Raw genomic sequence first — 26,560 nt, 5'->3', positions numbered from 1 at the left:
AGCCCAGTCAGATGTGTGGGGTATAAATAATTAAGTTATCATTATGGAATGGGACTTCCCTATTTTCATCAGAGAAATGTTAGAGGGTATGTTAGAGCATGCTGCTGATAATGCCAAGGCTGCAGGTTTGATCCCAGTAAGGGGATATTCCTGCATTGGAGGGGATTGGACTAGATGATACTCAGGGTCCCTTCCAACTCTATGATTCTGTGATAAATCAACAATTTAAAATCTACACTGACAGGTTTTTAAAATGAACTGTAAACATTGGTAACACAAAACAGCTAACAAAAATGCATAAAGAGGTCAAAATGTAAACATATCAAGAGTACTTTTAAACGCAATAAAGGAGGACGCATGAGGGCCATATTATATAATTAGGAGGCCAACACTGAAAAAGCCATCGGCCTAAGACAAATGCATAAATAGTTTGCATATATTTCGCAGTTGAAAACACCTTCAAATTGTTGCCCCCAGCCAGATATTCTCACAGACATAGGCATAAGGGCAGGAAAGCCATCCCATAGATCACCCGGCTTGAACAAGCTTGTCAGCTTGAGTACAGCTTTTCAGCTTGAGAACAGGGTAGCTTATTTGGGTATTTTAAGACACAGAACATCTGGTTTTTAAAAAAATAGTTTTCACTCTTTCTTTAAACTGAACCATTTTATAGCCCCAGTTTCTGTTTTTCTGCTGTATGTATGTATGCATTTGTGTATTTGTGGGGGTGGATAGATACTGTGCACTTACTCTACTGTGCCTATTTCTTTTGCATATTTTTCAGCATTTCATTATAAATAAAATCTGCAGAGATTAGTGTGCACTGAATATATTATTATTTGGGGGAGATTAATTTTATAATTTAAAAAATTCATTAGCATGGACTTTGCTTCAGTATTTAAAATGACAGGAAAGTGTTCTGAATATCTTGCCGCCATTCTCGTTCATCATTCTACTATTCAATTAAATTACACACTGTCAAAATCCTTTGCTGTGATAAAAAATAGAAATTGAATTTATATATAAAAAATGAATTGAAAATAAAATAGCTCTTACTGTATATAAAAAAAATACATGATTCTGAATGACACTTGATAGTGCTATCATTCTTGCTTTTAAAATAACTAAGGGTATGCAATCCACCAGAGTTAAGCAACTTCAAGTCTCTCTGATGCCAACTTCCTCCGATTCAAATCAATTTGATTTCCAAACGTTGACTTTGGCTGGATTGTGTTTGTACAGCACAATCCTATGCAACTTTATTCAGAAGTACATTTGAGGGGCTTACTCCTTGATACTCAAGTTCAGGATTGCAGCTGGGCAGCCCAGGACCTCCATATACTCCAGTGCTGCTAATGCAGCAGTTTGACTTCGCCTCCAGAGGAGTACCCCATTGCCTCTCAAGACAAATGGATGCCAACAACAGCCTAAAAGTACAAAATAAAAACCTGGTTTATTTTATAAACAGATGGTTTATATTGCATATATTAAAGGACAAGCATCTACACATGGTGCTCTTATCCAGTTGTTCACTTTCTCTGAATCCCACAATAGAAATCACATAAGCCCAGGTGGTAAGAGGGCCAATAGGTTGTATTGTTAGCAGTTGCACTGACCAATTTATGAGAAGCAGAATTTTCATCCTTTGCTCTTTTAAGAAAATGAATAATTTAGATAGGCACATTACCAACATTACATTTTTGGATATTGGATGTGCCACCACAGGGTGTGCTATTCTATAAGGCCCTCAGGGGTAATTATTCAGGCAGTTTTATTACAGTCATCCTGCCCATTGTTAAAAATGTTAATTTGCACTGGCATTCATTCTGTAGCTTGCAGCTATATCCCTGCTTTTTCAGGGTCCTCAAATACACAAAGAAAGTGTTACGGTAGTTCAATTCAAACTGCTTACTGATTGCATGCTGATCGACAGAGGAGACAGTGGGTACAACCCTATCCCACCTCCATGTGCGATGGAGGTTTATATTCACCTCAGGGGCTAAATATTCTGCTCTGATCTTGATTTCCCCCCTCCTTCTTTAAGTCTATACATGGTCTTTCTGTAAACAGGGAATTTATCTCCCTTTATTCTAATCGTAATGGAATACAGATATATCTTTCTCCAGTTAGAGTGAAGGTCAATGAACAGGAGCAAGTTTACACCACTTCAGCCGTTTGCCTGATGGTAGCCTGTTTACTTTTTTGTCTCATTTGTTCTAAAATATCATAATGGTTCACAATAATAATTATTTATAGACAAGCTGATCTTCCATGTTAAGTCCACAGCTCCCATTTAGTTCAGTTGTGCAATCTGTTGTTATCTGTGGGAGCAATGCCTGCCACCCAGCCTTTCTAGATAACAGCCTTTGTCCTGTAACCCTGGAATGTGAACAGAATGTTTCCCTATGACCCCTTTAAGGGGCTCTGTGATATATTTGGCTCTCTGCGTGCTTAGCATGCTGTAAAGGCAGCCATTTTGCTGGCATAATACATCTTGTATTTCTAAATAAAAGGACAGTAGAATGTTAACTTGAAGATGTTCTCACAACTGTTTCACTGACAAAACCCAATGTTACTGAAACAGATATGCCTCCTCACCAAGGATAGAAAATGGGGTGGGGGAGGAAAATGCCCTTTCGCTGTGCCACAAGGCTGCTGCAGGATACAGCAAGTCCTGTGCCAGCTCAGCTCTGCCCTCTCTCACACACACCCAAAAGTCCTTGTTTTGGGGCCTGTCTCCTGGCTACTGCTATTTGGGCTGGCACATAGGGCACTCACTGGCAGAGCTTCCTTGCCAACATGGAGCTCCCTGGTGCGCAGAGGACAAGCTGAGTTGAGGGATACCTCTGCCCTATCCAGCAGCAGCAGCACTGCAGATAGGTGGCTTGAACTGGTCTGTCCTTTCATATTCACAAGGTCTTAAATTATTTTTGTCCGTTTCATTGCATGAATGTCCACTAGTTCCAACTGGGTGCCCATTTGTTCATTCATGAATTTCTGTCCAAAGAAAGTTTAACAGACAGAAATTGCTGAAAGTATTATAAAGCCATTTTGTCAGTCTTCAGGAGAGTTGCATCATGAATATTGTGTGCAGTTCTGATTATGCTATCTATCTGATTATGCTATGTTGGCAGGAGAAAAAATGAAAAATAATAACAGGCAAGATGTAGACAAGGTTCTTCTCAAGTACCTGTGTTTCTTTATTCCTTCTATCATTTTATCTGGTATTTGTTACAAATGGAACCAATACAGGCATTCGCACAAAATGTGTTTGTTGTTTTATTATATCTTTCCTGTCTTGCATGCAAAATTATTCGTTACAGTATTTCTGCATATATTATTCACGCCTTTGTATTATTAGCATTATCTAAATAACATCTGATGGAATACCATGATTAGCATGCAAATTGGGTTATTTCTTCTAGGTAGTTTTAGAGTGATGGCTTACTCCTGAACACAAACAGTAAAAGGCTTGTCAAGTAAATACAGAAAGTAAATTAGTACTAGAATGACTTGGATGTTCTTGTCACAAACATCAAATGTTAATTATATATTCTAGTCTAAGGGAGAAGGGTCGTATTCATAGCTTAGTAACACCCCCTCTCCTCAGCACTGTTTTGAGTGTGCAGGGTTGTATCCACCAAGAATAACATGGGCTATAAATACGTAATAGATTCTGATTTCAGCCATTTAAATAAAAAACCAAAAATATTATTATGCCTTTGGTTAATCCAGCAACATGACCAAGAAACTACTCAGAAATAATAGAACAATGAGATATGTTTTTGCTACAGAGGAGGACTGGGAAATGAGCAACATATTTTACTAATGCAAATAATCTTTTCCTAGCAGGTGAAACTATAACAAACCCTTAATATACCTATAATCCTAACACATTCCTTTGCTGTCTTTGCAGGCAGACCAGTAATGATTGTGGTTGAATACATGGAGAATGGATCCCTTGACTCCTTTCTACGGGTGAGGTGTTATTTTCACAAGAAATATGAATAAAAACCATTCTAAGTAAAGATTTTGAATCATTTATCACAAATTAATTTTTGCATAATGTTATTCATGGATTTTTAGTTGGAGAAGTATTTTCCCCAGGGTGCATTTCCTAGGTACAGTGATACATTAGAGCATAGCCAGAAAAAGAGAAGATTTAGACTTAAGAATATAATTGATTTCTTCTACAAGTTCAGTCCCCATATTTAGCGAAATGTATTTCAAATGGTGTTATTATGAACAAAAAGATAAATTGAAATGCAAATGCCTTGCCATATGGCAGCTGTTCATTTTGCTCAGTCATTTAAAAGTATTTCTTCGTTGGGTTTTGTTTTGTTTTTTGCTTATGGAAGTATAGCACAGGTTTAGTAACTGATTTACAATTATTTATGGCTAATTGCATTTAACAAATTGAATTAGGAACTACTGAAGTGGCTTGACTATAACAGTATTCCACTTAAGTTCAGTTGCTGGACCTAAATAAATGTCAAAAGCGTGGATAGGGAATGGCACAGAGCGGCCCCAAGACATTTTGCTGTCTGAGGCAAAGGACAAGATGGTTTTGCTCTCCCACTTCACATACAGAAGCTGCTTGAACTGGCAACTGAATCTTACTTCGACACTGGCAACAGGATGATGTCTTTCCCCACAGTTCAGGCAGCAGGTTAGTTTAAGAAGACCAGGACATGCCTTGGGACATATAAAGCTCCAACAGAGGGGAACTGCTGTGGGGCTCAGGAGAAACATAATGATAGATGGCACTGTGTGCTCACTGAGCAGGTATGCAGGTACTTCTACATTCTTTGCTGTTGCTAGGGACTCAAGTGGCTTCAGTGGCACAGAGTGCCTTCCATCAGCTTCAACTGGTGCCTCAACTGGAAAGGCACAGCCTAACTACTGTTGTCTATACTCTGCTAACATCTAGGTTACATTACTGTAACATGTTATAAGTAGGGCTGCCTGTGAAGACAATCCTGAAATTTGTGCTGGTGCAGCATTCAGCAACCATATTGCTCACCAGGGTAAGACGGTTTTGCCCTGGTCCTGTCACTGATCCTGGCCTGACTGCACTGGTAGCCAAATGGTTTCTAAGTCCAATTCAATGCTTTTGACCTATAAAGCCTTAAAAGTGGCTCGGGACCACAATACCTCAAGGACTGCCTCTCTCCATATGACTCTGAGGTCATCGTCTGAGACCCTTCTTCACATGCCTCCTCCACAAGAGGTCCAGAGGGTGGCAACACGACAATAGGCATTTCTGCAGTGGCTCCCCCTTTGTGGAATGCTCTCCCCGGGGAGGTTCAGCTGGCACCTTCATTATACACCTTTAGACGCCAGGAGAAAACATTGCTTTTCAACCTGGCCTTTGGCTGACTAACATCTGATACTCTTTAAAAAGTGTTGTGGGAGGGGGGATTATTGGTTTGGTTTTGCTCTTATTTTTCTTAGGTATTTTGTGTGTTTTTTTTCATATTGTATGTTTATAAAGTACTCATTGTTATGCATTTGCAAATATCCACAAGATCACATTAGCCGTGCTGTATAATCGGTAGAACTTTACTAATTTTTGAAGGAGGAAAACATAATGAACACATGTACAGGAATTCATAATGTGCATTTAATATAGATCAGTTGGCATGAAATACCATTTGAAAATACAGTGGTACCTTGGGTTACAGTTGCTTCAGGTTACAGACTCCGCTAACCCAGAAATAGTACCTCAGGTTAAGAACTTCGCTTCAGGATGAGAACAGAAATCGCGCGGCCCCCATTAGCTAAAGTGGTATCTCAGGTTAAGAACAGTTTCAGGTTAAGAACAGACTTCCAGAACGAATTAAGTTCTTAACCAGAGGTACCACTGTATTTGTGGGGGGAAATGAGTAAGCAGCAAAGGAAGGTGACTATAGTGAAGCAGAAAGGGCACAGAGGCAGCTTGACAATTGACAAAGAAGGAAGGAAGGAAGATGAGTGCCTAAAATCATTTATGAAGCCTCACTGTGAAGCACTGAAGAACTGAGACCTACGTATGAGAAAAATATCAGAGTTATATAACAAAAAAGAGGAAAGGACAAAAGAATTCCTAATGTTTAATATATTGGATTATGTAGGTGGTTGGAAGGGCAGAGAGATAATGGCAAAATATGAGGCTGGATCGGAATTAATAGTACTGTTCATTTTGTAAACAGACTCATAGATAAACTTTTTGCAAATCATGTTTCTACTTTATCTTTACTAATACCAAATGCTTCTACCTTCTGTTCATCCCTTTTTTACGACAGCAGGTTGAAGAGTTTGTATCTCATTTCACTTTAAATAGGTATTCAGCACATAGCAAGATTTCTTTACTACATTACCTTCCTTATGTCTGCTTCTAAAATATGGCAATTTTTGTTTGTATTAGGAAAAGGGTAGAGTCATGAGAGAGCAGTGGTACAATAATAAGCATTAACCTCTTAGTCATATTAATTGTTTCCCTTAGTTATATGCTTTCCTTTTCTCAGTTGTGGTTTATCAGTTCAATGTCTATTGATACGATTTTGAGGTTACATGCATTCTGAAAGGAATGTAGATATTTAATCTCAGTAATCTCAGAGCAAAAGGCTGAAAGCTCTAGATTTTAAAAGAAATCAGTTTACTTCTTTAAAAAAATGTGATTTCCTGCTAGTTACTTGAAGAGTAAACTTTGAAATACCTTTGTGAGAATACAAAAAGTACTGTATGAGTGTATCTCTAAACCATCATAAAAGGTTAAATTTACAAGGGGTTTTTATCTAGTGATCTCAAAGGACTTCACAAAGCCCATATTTCTTCATATGTAATAATGTCTTTTTTGTAGCTTTGAGCACTTTTATAGAAATATATATAAAAGCTAGAGCCAAAAGATAAAAATCCAGAATGTGAAGAGTACTCTTCAACATTTCAAGCTTCTATGCCATAATTTCTACAAATAAATCATTATTGTTCACCAGAATATTATGAGCACGACAGCATTAGCTGATTTTTGGAGGGGAATATATAATGGCATTAAGGACGCAAGTGGCGCTGTGGGTTAAACCACAGAGCCTAGGGCTTGCCGATCAGAAGGTCGGCGGTTCGAATCCCTGTGATGGGGTGAGCTCCCGTTGCTCAGTCCCAGCTCCTTCCAACCTAGCAGTTCGAAAGCAGGTCAAAGTGCAAGTAGATAAATAGGTACCGCTACAATGGGAAGGTAAACGGCGTTTCCGTGTGCTGCTCTGGTTCGCCAGAAGCGGCTTTGTCATGCTGGCCACATGACCTGGAAGCTGTACGCCAGCTCCCTCAGCCAATAATGCGAGATGAGCGCCGCAACCCCAGAGTTGATCACAACTGGACCTCATGTTCAGGGGTCCCTTTACCTTTTATATAATGGCATTATATGTGGCAATTGTTCCACATATTCCCATGTAAATCCAAATCATATCAGATCTGATTTATGTTTTTTTCAGCAGCTCATATTTGGGGCTTTAAAGCTCCAGGGATGCTCACATCCTTATTATATTTAGAAGTAAAGGAATAATACTACAATAGGTTGATCCTAAGATTTGTTGTACCATGTGCAAAAGCCTGGGCAACGGAAGTAGCAGGGGGGGAAATACTGGGCTGGATGGGAGAGAGATGAAGAGACGAAGTACATTCAGAAAGACGTTGTGCCTCTCATATTGACCCATATGTCTAAAGTGAAGTTTATTTAACTTTATTAACTTCCTGCTACTAAGCATGTTGACTTATAAGTAACAATGATTACAATAACACTTAAATCCAAGTAAATTTAGGATTGTAGACTCACATTTTTTAAAAAATTCTTCTATCTGATTTCAGACAACCTCCTCCCCACTGCAACCCCATAAATCACAATGTTCAGTAGGTCATCGTGGCCATCTTGAATAAATTTCAGCTGCAAAGAGGGGCAACAGAAGCATGAGGGGAAAGCAGCGGTTCATTGCATGGCCTACCTTTTGCTCACACAATGTTGAATACAACACCATTATTAAGACACATTTATTTCTCAGTCCTTTGGCACTGGAAACCTTTGGAGACCCTGCTTTGAAGGATTAAGGCAGTCCGCATGAGAGACCCAGCATTATCCCCCAGCAGATGGAATAGCCAAGAGGGATCAGGAGGAACTATTTGGGGACTGCTGCCTCTAGCATTGGCTGCCTGTGGAAGGCGCCTCATTCCCCCTAATAGTAGGGCTGGCTCTGAGAATGTACACTGTGGGTTAAGAGAAAATGCTTTGGCCACTGTTGATAGACTGCTTTGAACCTTCTTCCTGGCAGTCATTGGAAGAAGCCATCTTGTCTGACTTGGCTTGAGGCAGAATGTACCAAGTAATTTATCAGAAAATGGAGTGTGTGTGTGTCTGTGTGTAATGAAACATTTAATTCATTCTGCCTGACAGACTGCATGGTGTGGATCGGCACTCTGTATGGACATGTGTGGGGAGCTGAGCAGAAGGCTATCAAGGTTATTTCATTGCCTATTTATGGTGTTTTCTCTGTGCTTAGAATAGGACATACCAACAGCTAGGCCTATGGAATTACATATATATTTGCCACATCATGACACAAATGATTTTTGCTAGCATCATTGTCACGGTCCGGTCGGCGGGCGTCAGGACCAGAGGCAAGATGGTGGTGTAGAAGCAGGAACAGGTGCAGGGCTGAGGGTCCAGCAGCAGGCAGTCGCAGGGTCAAGGAGCAAGGCAGAGGTGAAGGTCTGGGAATCAAGGAGCAAGGCGTTGGCAAGGCGAAGGTCCAAGGAGCAAGGAGCAAGGCCAAGGAACAAGGAACAAGAATCAAAGCAAAGGTCCAAGGGTCGAGGATCAAGACGTCGGCAAGGCAAGGATCCACGGAGCAAGAATCAAGGCGTCGGCAAGGCAAGGGTCCAAGGAGCAAGAATCAAGGCGTCGGCAAGGCATGGGTCCAAGGAGCAAGAATCAAGGCGTCGGCAAGGCAAGGGTCCACGGAGCAAGAATCAAGGCATCAGCAAGGCATGGGTCCAAGGAGCAAGAATCAAGGCGTCGGCAAGGCAAGGGTCCACGGAGCAAGGATCAAGAGGCCAGATGCAACCAGGCAGGGATAGTGTTGCTGTGGCAAAGAGCTGGAGGGAAATGCTGGGCTTTTATCCCTCCCAGCTCCTGCCACCAGGTGCAGTGAGGTATCAAGTGGCCTCACCTGAGTGACCACTCCTTGCCTCTCCAGCACAAGCTGAGGTCTTCACCTGTGTGGCCACTCCTTGCTTCTCCAGCACAAGCTGAGGCAGGCCCCAATCCTGCAAAGCACTACAGGCCCCAGAGCCTGACTCCTGCCCATAGTCCTGACAATCATGGATGGATGTGTTTACAAAGTGTTTAGGCATAAAGGTGGTTATAAATAATGGGTTGTTTCACACATGTGTGTACATCATATGATTACTCATTGAGGAATGGCAGCTAAATGTGTGGACTAGCCTCGAGAAAAGTGTTGCTTGGTGATATGAAAACTTTATCTAAAGTGTTAAATTTATGATCGTTCTTACGTGCAGTTTGTCATTTGATGTTGCTTGTGTGAACCAGCCTTCTATTTTACTGAAGCATCAATATTCGATAGTCCAACTCACTATGGCCAAAAAGCCATTTGCACAGAGTTGCCTAACTGGATTTCCTGATCCAAATATTTTTCCTAACTGGATTGCCTGAGCCAAATATATTCCTAAACCAAAGGAAAAGTATTCTTTTTAAACAGCATTACACAAATAGGGCGGGGGGGGGGGTCATAGGGACAAAGGATGGTATACATTGCATATTGTTTCCTGGGACAAAATAAAAGTTAACTCGAATCACACTGGAATATGGTATAGGTTGCTGTTGTAAGTGGTGTTCTTTTACAACAAATTGCCTCAGACAGAATAAAAAGTATCTGGTGTAGCTATGCCTTGCAATGGTCAAACACAGAGGGTAACATTTTCCAGAACAGCAATATTTCAAGCACTCATACCAAAGCATAAGGTTCGAGTTGTTGTTGGCACCTATCTGTCTCAGGAGGCTATGGAAGTTACAGCACCTGTTTGGCTTAGAGACCAATATGGGAGAGATATGTTTTATTGCAGGTGAGGCAGATGAAGACTTCTGGTTGTGCTGCTACAGGTGCCCTATGGCACGTTCCATTTCTGTACGATCACAAGCATGTGGCAACCAATAAAAGAATTACTAAATGTTTTAATATAACTGTCTTACAATAACACCCTTTGCTTAGTACCTTCGTCACTACTAGATCTTGCAGCTAGGTAGTTACAGAATAGATATGGAAACATGGGGACAAAATGGAGGTGACCTGGCAACACAGCTTAGCAGATACTTTTTCCAGTCTTCTAGATTATTATATTATCTGATTTTAGTATTTAAAATAAAATATATGTACTGAATATATCATCATCATCATTATTATTTATTAGATTTATAAACTACCGTTCATCAAAAGATCCCAGGTCAGTCCACAAGGTAAAAACACAAGATAAAAGCACTAATAAATAGCTAAAACAGAAGCAACAAAACAGTAACCCCCTCTGTACTATACTACTACTATATCATACAAAAATCCAGTCTCAATATTTCTAATTATTTTGTGCAAATTAATAAAAAACAAAGGTTCTATCACTTTATAAATTGTATTACTAAAGTTTAACTACTATTTCTGTACAGCGTGTTCTGGTTTTTAAAGGGGCACTGGAACTGTTTTATATCAAGGTATAAATCCACAGAGAACCTATATTGCATTTGGGTAAAATATCATATTGTTGCAGAAAGTACTCCTTTTATTGTTGACATGTACTTCAGACTTTAGTACTGTAAAGCACCATAATAAGTTTTGTTTCATTTCTGTGGTACATTAACAAAAGACAATACAGCTGAGTAAAAGACCAAAACGTATTACCAAACTTAAATTCCTAAAGGCATGTCCAAAATAGGCCAAGGGAGGGAAGTGAAAAATATTTTCTGTGGGAAAGAAATGTCAGGATATATTGCTCTTTGAAGAAGCAGCCATTATATAATTCCCAGTACAGCCTTGCCATTAACCTTATCCTTTCTGTCAGTTAGAGGTTAGATGCTGCAGCAGAAGCTCATGTTAAATAATGTTGGGGAAGGAGACGAGAGTTCCATAAAATGAAGTCATAAAGTGTGTGCTATAAATCCATCTAACATAGCCTCTCCAGTCAGAGTTCATTTTGGGTGGAGGAGACCCACATGACACTGCAAAGTTTAATAGCTCCCATCTTTATTTGTCTGCTGTAAAAGATGCTAAAAATGAGCTTGTTCTCATTCCTGCTCCCGCTCTCACTCTCATGCAGCATGCACACATGCCATCTTTAGCAGACTTTGCAACAAAGTTGTAGAATGAAACCAAGGGTGTAGCAAGGGGGTGTGGTAGGTGCGGTCTGCCTCGGGTGTCCTAGCTGAGGGGAGTGACAAAATGGTGGGCGGCACTCACTGCGGGGCCTGCAGCACGCTCAAGCCACGTGCCTCTCATGGGAGTGACACAGTGGCTTGAGCGCCTGCAGGCTCCGCACTGCCCCAAACAATCTCCCCATTGCCTCCCCCTCAGCTGTAGGGTGGCTGATTGGGAGGAGGCAGGCAGACTCCTCAGAGGCCCCGTGGTACCCCCGTGGGTGGCTTGCTCCGCTGCTGAACGAAACCTCCCCATTTTATTTACTTGTTTTGCTTCTTCTGCTCTTTGAAAACAATATCTTTTTTCAGTTTGAAGAGAGTTGTAACATAGTATTTTACTTTGATTTGCAATCTATACTAAGGATCAAAGTGTTTAATAACATTTTCCTATGTCAAACTAGAGACAGACAATATAATTTTAGAGAAATGAAAGTCATACGACAAAGGTGTAGAACTGTATCTCACATGGTAACTTCTAAGACCCAGCAGAAAGATGCGGCTTTTTCCCTTCTCTTTTTATATAGGTTAATAGACCCATTCCAGTCAATGAGCCAGTGAGAGAAACTTAGCCATACCGTCGTACCTCAGGTTACGAACACCTCGGGTTACGAACTCCGCAAACCCAGAAGTATTTTCGCCGCGTGCGCAGTTTGCGCGTGCGCAAAGCACAAAAATCATGCTATGCGCAAAATGGTGCTTCGGTTTAGGACCATTTCGAGTTGCAAACTGCGTCCCAGAATGGATCGTGTTCGTAACCCGAGGTATCACTGTACATGTATTATGTTTCATGTATATCCCTCCTGTTATCTGGGGGACCTGAATAGTGATTTGACAAATGCTTCCTCTCCAAATTTGTATTCTGGTCGATTCCCACCCCTTTGAGATAATATTTTCTTAACAGTTATCTTACACCTACTTCTTTGTGCTAGGAACCATAAGGCAAAATTAAGTTTAAAAAAGTGTGGGTAGTATGCTCTCTGTCATGTATGGTTTTAAACCCCAAATACAGATACTATCATATGGCATAAGTTAAATGCCATGACACAAGCCAGGGTCAGCATGCTAATTGTTTGCCAATACGCTTTTTTCCAGTCCCAGGTAGAGGACAAAACTAGAAGGCAGGAGGGGAGCAACAATACACAGCTGGTTGGCTTTAAGGGTCACAAGCTGTGCTGGCAAGCCTAGTTTAGATGTTCTTTAACTCTATAGAGTAGATATGGATGTTCTGGAAAAAGTAAATTCTCTACCGCAGTTGCTATTGTACTGAGTCAATGCACAACACTGAGCAAAGTATTGATTTATCTTTTCTTTAATGGTGCCAATCCAGGCTGGAGGCCTGATTGAATCAGCAGAGTCTGGAAATCAAACTGTTACGGAAAAAGTATTTGTTTTAAAAACACGTACAAAAACTTGGTCCAGCAGCCTTTCAGCCTTTAGAAATTTGCTACACAGCTATTTCAGGATGTGTGATGGGTGAGGGTGTTCTTCCATCAGCCTTTTTTAAAAACTCCAGTCTAACACTTTGTTGTAGATACTGAGAGTCAAGATAAATTTGTGCAGGTCAATGACACTTTTTGTTGTTTTGTCCTAACTTTAACATGTTCTGTGTGGTGATCAGTTTGAATACTGTGCAAGTTTATAGCTTAGGGAGTAATACATGAGCTCTCTCCTGGTCTTCCTGAAGCAGAGACAGCCCTGTTGACATGTAGACAACATTCCTTTCTACACATGAGCAGGGGTGCAGCTTCTTCTATCTCTGTTTTGTGTGATTTTGCACAAGGCAAAACCTGACAAGTGTACCATTGGTAGATTATACATAGGATTCCTTCTAATATTATCTTGTGGTGTGGGCACAATGGCAGCAGTGGTTCTTCCCACAGCTCTGGAGCAACATTAGAAGCTCCAGGAGTCAGGACACATGAGAAAAGCCTGCACTAGGGCTTGTGCATCACTCATCTGGCAAATGGTCAAAGGATGAGCCATAACATGGGTGACTCCCACTGTTTGCTTATTTATATTTACAATATTTCCACCCCGTCCTTCAAGTTGAAAAAAGGCTTCCAGAAGGGGAATTAGACAATACCTGCCTTCATCTCACGGTCTAAATGGCATGATACAAAATGAAAAGGGGCTGAGAATGACTCAGGCACTATTTACTGGGGCCCATCCACACTTTTGCTTTTGCCTCAACTTTCCCCTAGATAAACCTGATGTTTACCACTGAATTGGAACAAACGCCAATCGGTTTTTCTGCAGATTGATGTTTGTTCTAACTCAGCGGTCAACAGTGGATTTTCTCAGGGAAGGTGTGGGACAAATGAAAAACCACTCTGATCTGTGTCTCGAACAAGTGGAAACCTCTTAAACCCATTCTTTCTAGGCATGGAACAAGTGGAAGTGTAGACAGGCACTTCATGACAATGTTCTTATAATGACCAGCAGAAATGAGAAGAGTTCAAGGAGAGAAAGAGGCAAACGTTACTGGTCTTTCAGCTGAACTGGTGGGCTGGCTGCTGCTAGATGACAGTGGGCAGGAGGTGACCCTGGTGGAATTGAGTGGTGTTTAGTTTGGTCTGTTTCCAGCAGAGCCAGTGGGAAAGCACTGCTGTCCCATCCCTCCCTCTGTAATAGCCTCCTGGAAACATGACACAAAACTTTTCATCTTCCCCTAATATTGCAAGGCATTCCTATACCACCATCATATTTGGAAAGCACAGAAAGCTGTCTTACATATCCAGATCAAGTGGTAGAATTTTGGGCTGCATTACTTCAGACTGCTGGTAGGACTTCATACAGTATTTTAAAATGAACACATAAAAAGCTTCCTTTATGTAGGAAACCAGCACATCAGGCAGAGAGGATACATGAAAATCATTTCCCCTGATGAGTAGCTGTTGCCCTACAATATTTTATATGGGTAAATGTTTTAAAAATAGCCCCACCTGCAGCCTCAAGTGATCCAATTGATAAGGTACTTAGAATAAATAAAACATTCCCCATAACATCTTAATTAACCATTCCAAATGTATCCTAAGCAAAGGTATGAACTTGCCTAGGTATTTTCATAATTAAAAAGTGATTGGTGTCAGTTAAGTATCAGTATTCATATATTTATGTTCTATTGTGTTATTCTGCAAGAAACTTTGTTCCCCACATCCAATACTGTCAGTTAAGTACCAGTATTCATATACAGTATTTATGTTCTATTGTGTTATTCTGCAAGAAACTTTGTTCCCCACACCCATAGTTCAGTTCTCACAGTTAAAGGCAATGAATACATAAATCAGTGTATAAGCTGCGGAAGTGTGAACGTTATGCACTTCTGATTTTCTATAATTAAAGATTGAAGTGGGACTTGCAGATCTGAGTCAGATTTTGTTTTTTGGGTGTAAAATGGTTTCTTCTCTGGAACACTTTAAGAGCAAAGTTCTGCCGCAGAAGGAAAAGCTTCCACTGGGGAAGCTTGATTTGTTGCCCATAATACTTTATGCAGTGTTCTGTAACTGGACTGGAATATTTCTTGAGTCGGGTTTTGCAAACGGCATCAGATGCTGAATATAAAACAATTTCTTTCATGTGCATTGGATGGGCAGCATAAATGTGCAACCAGCCAGGCATTAGATATACTTTTGGCTGTCAAGGATAGTTTATTTGGCAAAGCTATTAAAGACTGTTTAGAATTTGATGGAACAGTACTCTGGATAAATTCGCCCTGGTTTGAATTGTTACAGAGGCTGATAAACATCCTCAGCAGCCAACTGGGAATTGTATCAAAAGTACTTCTTGTGTTAACCCCTGAGAGTCAGAAATAAGCCCTAGATAACAACCCTGAGTCACTTAAATACTTGGGGGAAATTGCATCTTCCCTCTTGAGACAAATAAAACAAAAAGAAGAGGTAATTGCCAGAGAATATCTGTATCAAGATGTGTATCTATTCTGAGTTTATTTGCATAGAGAGTCAAGTATATGAAGAAAAGCTGTATGAGTTGTTACGGGATCACAGTTGATATATGAGGAACATCGGGATGTAAGGCTGTGAGAGAATCAAGGCCTGTGGTAGTTGAGGCCTAATAAATTGTGGCACCTGTCTTTTTAAAGTGGTTTTAAATTAGGGCTGTGTGTATGCTGTATGTGGAGATGTGTAGAGGGGAATTAGAATGTGGCAGCAGGGACAGAATTTAGCTGCCCAAGAATCCTGGACTTCTTATTTTTTTAAAAAAGCAAGATTTTAGCCCTTATGGCTTCATAGGTATAACTGAAAGTGGTGGGAAATACCTACTGAAACATCTGAACCCACAAAGTTTGCTGAATTATATTTCCAGTAGTTGGGACACTACAGCCTCATGTACTGTTTATCACCGTCCATGATTTGCAAAACCCAGAAAAAAATGTAATATAGTAAACTGTATGATTATTTATGCCAATTAAGAGTAATTCCATAGTTTCTATAGGTTCAAATATTTAAGGACATAGGAGAGAGTCAGGCCATTGATCCATCTAACTCAGTATTGTCAATACTGTCTGGTAGCTGCTTTCTAGTATTTCAGACAGGGAACATTCCCCACCCTACTTGAAGATGCCTAGGATTGAAACAGGGACCTTTTTTCATGCAGATGCTGTGCTACTGAGCCATTGGAACCCTGATGCATAATATATATATTTTGAGCCCTGTACTTGTATTTGTAGATACATGCTCAGTAATAACTCCACAGCCAATACATTTGCCAGCTTCTGTAAGAATGCACAACCTTTCCTTTATCTAGTCTGGAAGTCAGCTCTTGACCACACTTATTAAACCTTGTTAACACTAGTATTTTTATTAGTGGGGAAGATGTTCCTTGAAGGCAATTTATAGTCACAGTCTAGGGCCAAACTACACCTGTGTGTGAGACAGAGAATATTGTCCCAGCCCCCAAGCAGAGGAAATGTGACCTTTGAGGGTGGGATGTGCATCCCTGCCATAATAGATAATTATTTGATGCATAAACAGCCAAAAGGAAAACTGCACTATTGAAAGATATTGAGGGAATAAAGGTAGCACAGAAAACAGTATTGAGAAGCTTTGCAGACTACTACATTTAAGGATTAGTGTGGGTGTAGCATGACATGATCTGGAAAGTCAAGTGTGTGAGAAATAAAGGCATCACTTAGAAGCAGAACATATGGAATAAGGACAGGATAAAATCACATGCTATATGCAAGTGTGAAATGCTGAAGTACTTGAAGATGGGGAAAATATATATTTCAAATGTTATGCAGTAGCAATCATCATAGAGGTTTGGAGTGACAAGAATGTGGCAAAGAACATTTTTAAAGTACTTGTTTAAAAATATATTACTAAATTATGACTGTCTTGCTATGGTCAATACAAGAAGCAGTCTGGATTTTCTTAAGTTGAAGGACACGTTTCTATAATCCTTTCTTTGACCTTTGAAAGCTACCATATCCTCAAAGTGGTATTGTATCCTCACTCCTATCTGGCATGTGTATCCCAGGGGGTAGTGTTGGGGAAGGGAGGTTGCTGTTCTACTCTATACTATGTCTAGTTGGCCTATAACAGGCATCCCCAAACTTTGGCCCTCCAGATGTTTTGGACTACAATTCCCATCTTCCCCAACCACTGGTCCTGTTAGCTAGGGATCATGGGAGTTGTCGGCCAAAACATCTGGAGGGCTGCAGTTTGGGGATGCCTGGTCTATAATCTCTTTCATAGCTCTATCTTGTCCCTGCACACATTGGGTTTATTCCTGGGACTGGCTTTGTTTTGGAATGCTGACGTAACAGCTGTGGGCAGGAATGCTTTTGCACAGTTTCAAATAATATGGCAGCTGCTGCCCTTCTTGGATTAAACAGATCGGACTACCACATATTCTCAGTCACACCTAGACTGGATCACTGGAACACATGGGGCTTCTGTTAAAACTGTTTGAAAATGTTAGCCGGTGAAAAATGCAATGGCTACATTGAAATCTGAAACCCATTTTTCAGAACATACTATTATGATTTTGTTTCATATGCATTGGCTTCCAGTTCATTTCGAGACTCATTTAAAGTGCTGGTTCTTAACTGCCAAGGCCTCAATAGTTATGGATCAGGAAATCTGCCACCCTCTATGCACAAGATCTCAACTGCACCCCACAGATGCTTGGAAACAGGGCCTTCTTGTATTGACAGGTTGTGCCACTCACTCCGTCTCACTTTAGGCAAGCTTTAGGCAAGACCTTTTTTCTTTAGGAACCTAGGAAAATGCCTTATACTAAGTCAAGCCATTGGTCCATCTAGTTCAGTGCTACCTATACCAATTGAGAGCAGCTTTCCGGTGTTTCAGATGACACATTCCTAGTCGCTGGGTTGAATCTGAAACCCTTTTTCACTGAGCTACCACCTTTCCCATAATTTCACTTAAGCTTTTAGTTTAAAATGCCTAACTCGCCTGTGGATCAAGCTGTTTTTGGTTCTGCTTCTTTTTTTTTGTATTTAAATTGATTTTATTAGAAGCAATTTTGGCCCGAAAAGCAGCATATGAATTGTAAGTTGTTTACAGCTCAAAAATTATATAAATAACCTTATAAGATAAACTTCTCTGCAACTTTGCCAGATGGCAGCATTTCACTCCTCGTAAGTGCATTCCAATTAATAAATACCCCAAAAGGAATCTGTATGAATCTATATGATCTATTATTTTACTTGCTTCCTTCTACAAAATTGGTGTTGATTTGTTTGTTTATTACTGATAGAGATTTTCAGTAATGACAGACAATGATACCTTTCCTAAATTATATCCATGTAGCATTTTTTTACTATCAAAATGTAAAATTTAATAACTTTTACTTCTTGGAATTCAGCGTTATACCAGAAAGGACGTGGAGACCCAGTGAGATCTGAATATATCTTGGTCATGATGCAGGGGAGAAAAATAGGAGAGAAGGGTCACAAGATGTAAATTTACCTGCACACTGGATTAAAGCAGCTGCATTGACTAAATGAAAACATGCCATTTTTTAATTCCAGCAGCCATTTGAATAGAAGTTTTAGCCGATTTTTACCCTTTCTGTATTTTATCTCTTGTATACCACTTGGAGACCATAGAAGTTAAGCAATAGATAAATTGTTTAAATAAACAAAAATAAGAAATAAAAATATTTACACCATGCCAAGTAATTAATTTGAACTACTTGTTATTGGCATGTCTGAAACTGTAGTTAAGAAGTCAGTAGTAAGATCTGAAGAATTATTATTTGTTCAAGTGAAAGAAAAATGTCTACTGTGTTAAAATTGCTGTTTAAACTGTCTACACTCCTGAGTCTTCATACTGTGAGTCACTTTAAGTTCCCTTGCCAACCATCTTAAATAGGAAGAAGAAGTGTTTCAACTGCTGAGTATATTACAGAAACTTCAGAAAGTGTATTCTCTTTGTTCCTTATTAATCTGTGCATTTGTCCTCCAATAATTTATGTATGAAATACGTTTCTGTTGGTGACATTGTGCCCATGGCTTAGTTGAGTAGCCACCATTGTCTACAAAATGTGTATTTTAACTTACAGCAAAATCATATGAACCTTTACCCAGAAGTCTCATTGTGTCCCAATTACTCCATAGTAGATGTGCTTAGGATTTCACTAGGAGCCACTTCCCTCATTCCTGACAAGAAAACTCTTCATATTTCCATTATGGGTTGTTCACATTTTTCCATAACTTTTGTGGGATGTCTGAAATCACATGGTAAATGTTCCTCTCAGAGCTGTAACTTTCCTTTCAAACAGGAAAGAAAAAGAAGGCAGAAGGAGAGAGCCCTAGAGCAAGGATGTGACACCTATAGTTCTCCAGATGTCATTGGACTCCAGTTCCCATCAGCCCTAGCCAGAATGGTCAATAATCAGAGATGATGGGAATTATAGTACAACGGCTCATGGGGAGCAACAGGTTCCCCACCACATAATTAGAGTAACAAATTGGTATTGAATATATATATATATATATATATATATATATATATATATATATATATATAAACATACACAAATGATATCAAAGATGGGAATGAAGTGACATAACATCAAAAGCAAGAAAAGTTAATTGATGAAATACACTTCAAATTGTACAATAACAATCAGGCTTGAATGCTGATTACCAGAAGACAGCACACAATAATTCAATTTATAAGCTTCAAAAAAAGAGGGGCTGATGGGTAGCTGGCTTGTAAGAACGAATTTCCAATCAGAATTTCAGCAATCCATATAGCATGATCTACAGACTTCTATATGCTGGAAGATGCTTCCTCAACCTCGGCCCTCTAGATGTTTTCGAGACCACAATTCCCATCATCCCTGACCACTGGTCCTGCTAGCTAGGGATCATGGGAGTGGTAGGCCAAAAACATCTGGAGGGCCGAGGTTGAGGAAGCCTGTGCTAGAACAACTTCACTAAAGGTTCTGTAGCTTCCCAATGCTGGCAACCGCAGACTTTTTCTTAAAGCATATTTTGTAATACAATACTGTATTATAAAATATAAAATTAACTCCATCTAAAAGTTAGAAAATGCAGGGTATTGTGCCAGGCTTACATATATGTATACCTGTTGCTTAAGTTTTTAAACCAATAGTGTTTTTTATATTTTAAAAAAAATCCATTGCCATCTGTTGCTGTAATGTGTTAAGAGGCCTCCATAAGATTGTGGGTTTTGCAGGCAAAACGATATAAACATATATATTTTTTACTAATTATCCAATCTTAAAGTCATGATTTTATTTCAAGTACTTTTGAAGGCAATTCTTGAGCCAGTACTTTTCTGTACAAAAATGGATTAGTAATATGAAGAGCTAATATTCCTTATTTGGGTTATCTTTTCTACATTATTTCCATAGAGACATTCTAAGTAGCTAACCTTGGAGAAGAGTGTATCTATTCTTAGGATTTTTTTCCTCTAATTTCCTCAGTATTCATCTTTAATTAAAGATTGTTGTCACAGGATTAGGCAAGAGATAGCTACTAATTTAGCACATAGCATTTTCATTCATGTGTTACCACAATCTTATTTGACAGATTGTGTAATTTGCAAGAGCTTCTTTATATAACAGATATGTCTATCATTAGGACCCAGGTGGCGCTGTGGTTAAACCACTGAGCCTAGGGCTTGCTGATCAGAAGGTCGGCGGTTCGAATCCCTGCAATGGGGTGAGCTCCCGTTGCTTGGTCCCAGCTCCTGCCAACCTAGCAGTTCGAAAGCATGTCAAAAATGCAAGTAGATAAATAGGAACCGCTACAGCGGGAAGGTAAACGGCGTTTCCATGTGCTGCTCTGGTTTGCCAGAAGCGGCTTTGTCATGCTGGCCACATGACCTGGAAGCTGTACGCCGGCTCCCTCGGCCAATAATGCGAGATGAGCGCGCAACCCCAGAGTCGGTCACGACTGGACCTAATGGTCAGGGGTCCCTTTACCTTTACCTTTTTATGTCTATCATTACTTTGGAACTGGTTGCTAGACATTGAGCTGTAAATATTGTGGATTGGTCCATTGTCTGGCTCTAAAAAGAGGAGCACATCAGACTTAACAGTAACTGTGAAGGCTAGGGGAATTACAGTGAAATGGTGATCTAAGTCCTTCACAGTTTAGGACCACAGTTCTTGTAAGACTGTCTGTCTCCATATGTACCTACCCAAACATGAATGGAGGCCCTACTGAAGGTACTGCCACCATTTTAGGTGTAGGAAGTAGGTGCCAGAGAAAGGGCCATCTCAGTGGTGGCACTCCATTGTGGGAAATGCTACAAATGTGAAAAAGTCAAAGACCCAAAAGTCAATGGGGGTAATTAAATAAATTATATGGGGAGGTGTGCCTGGATTAGCAAATTGTGGTTAGGCATTTGTGCAATGTAAACTGAAGAAAGTTGAGTTAAACTTGAAAGTGTAAATGGTCTTGGAGCTGACAATCTACCTTCCTTGCAGAAGCATGATGGCCACTTCACAGTTATCCAGCTAGTTGGCATGCTACGTGGAATTGCTTCTGGCATGAAATACCTCTCGGATATGGGCTATGTACATAGAGACTTGGCAGCTCGGAATATTTTGGTCAACAGTAATCTCATGTGTAAAGTCTCTGATTTTGGATTATCGCGGGTATTAGAGGATGACCCTGAAGCAGCTTATACAACAAGTGTAAGTTTCTTTTTTATTTCTAATACAAAAAGACAATTGATGCAAGATTTGTATTTCTCATTTTCTTCTTACGGTAATTCTTAACTTCTGTCTTGATAATGTTTAGATTGGATGCTTCTTGTATTAAGCTATGTTTGTGACTGGTTATCTTTTCTGCAAAATAGAATGTTTCAAATGCCATTTTCTTTATCACGAAGGTACATCCGAAGAAGGTCCCTACTCCCATCTAGGCAATTTTATTTTGCTCTTTTCATTTTCTAGGGCCAGAGTTCCCTGTAACCTGAATTTATCGGTGATAATTGGAATTTTATTTTTGAACTACATAAACTTACTATCTAGATATTATTATTTCATATCCTAGAGTCACCACAATAACAAAGCAGTGAAACTCTTGTGCTTCCATTATTTAGGCATGATTAGGTTTATTTCAGATATCTTTTAAATTTGGAAATAAGGAATTACCTGAGCATGATGTCGTTCATGCATCAGTTTGGTAATTCAAATTTTCCCTTCGATTCACCTTGATTCTCTTTGTTGGAATATTACCTAATAACTTATGTAATGTTGTTCTTTTTTTTTATGAAGGCATGCAGTACTGTAGAAAACTGATCTAGGTCATGGATGCATCTTAATGGAAACTCACTTTAGCATTCCCAAACACTCTGCAACTAGGTTTATAATTCATATCTATAATGTGTATGAAAATGTCATTTGTTTCGTTAGAACTGTAGTACCAAGAATGCTTGCTACTGCTCAGCAGAGGTTGGGGGGTTGGTGTGTCACCTTTGTAACAGTATATTCCAAGGTGCTCTGTAACCCCATGTTTTAGATTCTGAAGCCTTGCTCATTTCCATGGGATAAACTCATGCATAACTGAATACAGCAGTATAGGGAATTTACCTGTTCCTTACAGGCATGTAGGGACGCAGGTGGCGCTGTGGTCTAAACCACAGAACCTAGGGCTTGCCGATCAGAAGGTCGGCGATTCGAATCCCCGCCACAGGGTGAGCTCCCATTGCTCGGTCCCTGCTCCTGCCCACCTACCAGTTCAAAAGCATGTCAAAGTTCAAGTAGATAAATAGGTACCACTCTGGCAGGAAGGTAAATGGCGTTTCTGTGCACTGCTCTGATTCGCCAGAAGCAGCTAAGTCATGCTGGCCACATGACCTGGAAGCTGTATGCTAGCTCCCTAAGCCAATAAAGCGAGATGAGCACCGTAACCCCAGAGTTGTCCACGACTGGACCCTAACATTCAGGGGTCCCTTTACCTTTACCTTTATAGGCATGTGGGCTGCGTACTTTTACACAACTCTCACAACCTTCAAGGGCTTTTCTATTTAACTTCAATAGAGAACACAGATCTGCATACCTGTTGTCCACTCAGATCTGATCTTGATTCAGTTGAAATCAACGGGGAACCCTTTTAGGCATTACAGGTATGAAGGGGGCAACATGACTACATGCCTCTTTTCTTTTGGCAAGGCACATTAAGGCTGCCTGTTCTGGTGCTACACATGGCTAGTTACTGACTGCAGTGTCTGTTTTATTGCAAGGCACTTGTGGTATGATATGCTCAGGGTCTGCCTGCCCTGGGCATGCAGGGCATGCAGGGAACAGGAGGTTCCCAGAGAAGGCACTCTCAAGTTTCCAGGCAAGGCAAGAGGCACTACAGAATACACTGCAAAATGTAATATGGCTTAGAACTGTTCTACCAAAAGGCACCTTCAAAACAGCAAAAGAACAATATACCAACGCTATGAAGACAACTATGTGTGCACTGTCCAAAAATAATTGTCTGTGGAAGGCAGCAAGTGTACTCTATGCCTTCGTGTGTACACACTTTGTGTTTGGAGAACTGTTTGGAGAACTGTTACCTGTGTAAGAAACCTCCAAATGTCCAATCAACTAGTGGATTAATAGTCACTCTCACCATCAATCCACACTATTTGTTTTTGAAAACTGCAACCTCTAAATTGCAATATTGGCCATGCGCAGATGCTGTGTTTTTAAATGCTTTGCATCAACCACACATTCTTCAAACTCCTTAGAGCCTGTTCAGTTATAATAAATACAAATATCTGCTCACAGAAGAGGTCTAATCACATATAAGCAGTGTAAAATTAGAAGGTAATCATAACTTCTCATTGTTTTTTTTAAAACTGCACAAGATCTCTCAAGCCATAATTTTCGCTTATTACAACCTATGAGCTTGTTTTTAATCTAATAAAAGTTCCGGAGCAGGTAAGAAAGTGCTTGATTTAAAGCACTGCCATTAGGGTGGGTGTTTGTTTGTTTGTTTGTTTTAAAAAAGGCTGCTGTATGCCTTTAAAAAGCTGCCTGAAAGGCAACTTTTCCCAGCATAGAGATGCAGAAACTGGAAAAACTTCATCTGTTACATTTCCCCCTGTCATGATGTTTCTAAAGCCGTAGGAGCCAATGCAGAATAAAAGATAACAACCATAGAGAAAGCAGATATCTAAGGAAGGAGACGCGATGCAAGATAGCCCAGTTGAGAACTGAGAGAGGAAGGACTTGGATGTAGCCTATCTTTCTAGTCATATTTCCATACACATTGGCTCCATTTGGTGTGTTAACTGCTAATATTTATTCTGTTTCTTTAGAAACCAAAAAGTGTTTATGGACCTCATATTGAGTTTTATGGAAATTAGAGGTAATTCTCTGCCTGATATCACTGAAGGCAAGACTTGTTTTATAATATTAAAACAAAAGAGAAAGACTTACAAGCTAGTAACATTTTACCTGTGGCACTTGTGTGTCAGGAATGGATAAGGAAACATCCAAGATAACTGACGAATATGTTTTTCGCCATCAAAACATTATGTTAATGTATACTGGAAGTTGCCAGGACAACAGCCACAAACACAATGACATGTCTATTTTATGAACAGAAAGAAACTCTTATCAATACATAGAGAATATAAGTTCTTGAACCTTTCATGGTTTATCAAAATTCCTGCATTCTAAGAAGTAGATTAATTTCCTCTGTCACAGTGTTTGTTCCATCTACAAAGAAGATGAATAATGGCTGGTTCACATTGTCACCAAACTTGATGTTCTCGGTGCAATAATACAGCAAACATTTCTCTTGCTTTTTAAAAATCAAATTTGCATACAGTATCTTATCCAAATTCCAGAATCTATATGTGTTTCCTCCCAAATGTATGACATAGCATGTCATGTCATGGTAAACACATACTGTAGTCTGATTCACATGATTCTTCCTCCATGAAAAAGTAGAGAAGGATCTGTGAATTGGGAATATAGCTGCATGCAGAATAGAAGTTGTTCGTACATATGCACTATCGTGCCATATGTTGATGATTCCCATTAGAACAAGTGCCGAAATTGGCTTCTGGGGGAGCAATCCTGATTTCTCCTAATAATACTTAACAGCCACTACTGGATCATTGTCAAAACTCAGTTGCACTTTCTTGCAAGCTTGTTAATTCAATGTAGAACCAAATATATATAACCTGAACACAAGATGTAGGTGCTCACATTAAAACCGCAACAAAACTTGCTTCTCTATTAATCACAATTTAGGATCCCTTACAGATGAAGCATGTCTCTTTGTCTAGCTTCCAGCTTGCTTTCTGCTCAGCTTACACACAGGCTGAAGTATGCCTAGCTCTCTGTTGAATTGTGGCCAACAGGTTTAGATCTATATGTTTCAGACAAATATTCCACAGATATAACCGATTTGACTTTGTAGATACTGAAACAAAGTTTGTACTAGTCTCAGCAGGAAATCTGTGTGGGCTAAAAAAAAATATTCCTCTGAACTTTGTCTCTTTGGTATCCTGGAATGGATGACATTCATTGCCTTTGACTGCCCCTCTGTGGCTGCACTGGAATTGTATTATAATACATAATAACTGTTGGCTGTCGTCTAACAGTTTGCCTCTTTTGAAAAATACATAATCTACGTCTTGCTATGTACAGTAAATTAGGTATTGTATACAAGTAGAGGGTTGTGGAGTTTTTTTATATAAAAGTAGTGATCATCAGGAAATACAATAGTGTTCAACAATCAGCCATAATTGTCTGATATTGTGCTATGTGGTGCTTTAGCTTTTTAAAAGAATTTATGACAAACTTGCACTTTTCAAAATAATCATTTTCTTCTTTTTCTTTTTTGTAAACTCATTCCTTATATATTTGATGTGGTGATTGGCTATTGTATTGGAAGTCATCTGATTTATACATTTCACTTTAAGTATCCCCTGGACAAAATTATATTGCTGAATTTAGTCTGAACTAAGGGCAGAATCAGGGAGTTAGTCAACCAGCCCAACCATTTGCCCATTTCTTTGCTTGATTGCCTTAAATGAATACCTTTATTTCAATACGCATCCATAAATGAGTGAGCCTGTACTGACCTAGCCCTACGTTCATTTGTTAATAGAAGTCACTTTGAAATGAATGCACTTGAAAATGAGGCAGGGGTAAATGATACTACTTTTCCAACTAATTAGAGCCTGAAGGACTTGTCAAGGACTCAGCTTTGTTTTCTAATATGTATGTGAATTGCATGGATTGGCTCTTGTTTCTGATAATCTGAAGGTGGTCACTCTTTATTTTGTGATTATTTTTTTTGGTGCTCTTATTGTATACCCTCTGCAACTCTTGTTAAAAGGCTTCCTAATTAAATTGACAAGTATTCTGATAGATAAAGTGGATGGGGAAGGTTCAAGATGTTCAAACTCCACACAAGGAGAGCTCATGAGGGCTAGTCACCCTGGCCCCACTGATATGCTCACTGGGTATGGCCACCAGCTCCCATATTTAGTGACCATTAGGAAGGGTCATATGAATGTAGTGCTCCTACATGAGAATGGTTCCTGACTGGCCCATGATCAGAGGCAGATTTAGGTCAGTGCAACCGGTCCCCCCTTACAGGGTGCAGAGGCCAAGGGGGTGTCTTCCCATTTCCTTCCC

General features: G+C 39.8%; 1 protein-coding gene across 2 annotated transcripts in view; it reads left to right on the top strand.

Moving 5' to 3' along the window:
- EPHA6 (EPH receptor A6) overlaps positions 1–26,560 on the top strand; it is a 270,673-nt gene that overhangs the window by 215,327 nt on the left and 28,786 nt on the right. For both annotated transcript variants that reach the window (XM_035116101.2, XM_060273658.1), the window contains 2 exons: positions 3,917–3,978; positions 21,392–21,601. In XM_035116101.2, the coding sequence (XP_034971992.2) occupies positions 3,917–3,978; positions 21,392–21,601 (272 nt within the window). The remainder of the gene's footprint in view (positions 1–3,916; positions 3,979–21,391; positions 21,602–26,560) is intronic.

This window comes from Zootoca vivipara, chromosome 4 (assembly GCF_963506605.1).
Source record: "Zootoca vivipara chromosome 4, rZooViv1.1, whole genome shotgun sequence".
Taxonomy (NCBI): Eukaryota; Metazoa; Chordata; class Lepidosauria; order Squamata; family Lacertidae; genus Zootoca; species Zootoca vivipara.
Note: the sequence above shows the minus strand (reverse complement) of the source record. Positions and strands in the feature narration are given on the sequence as shown.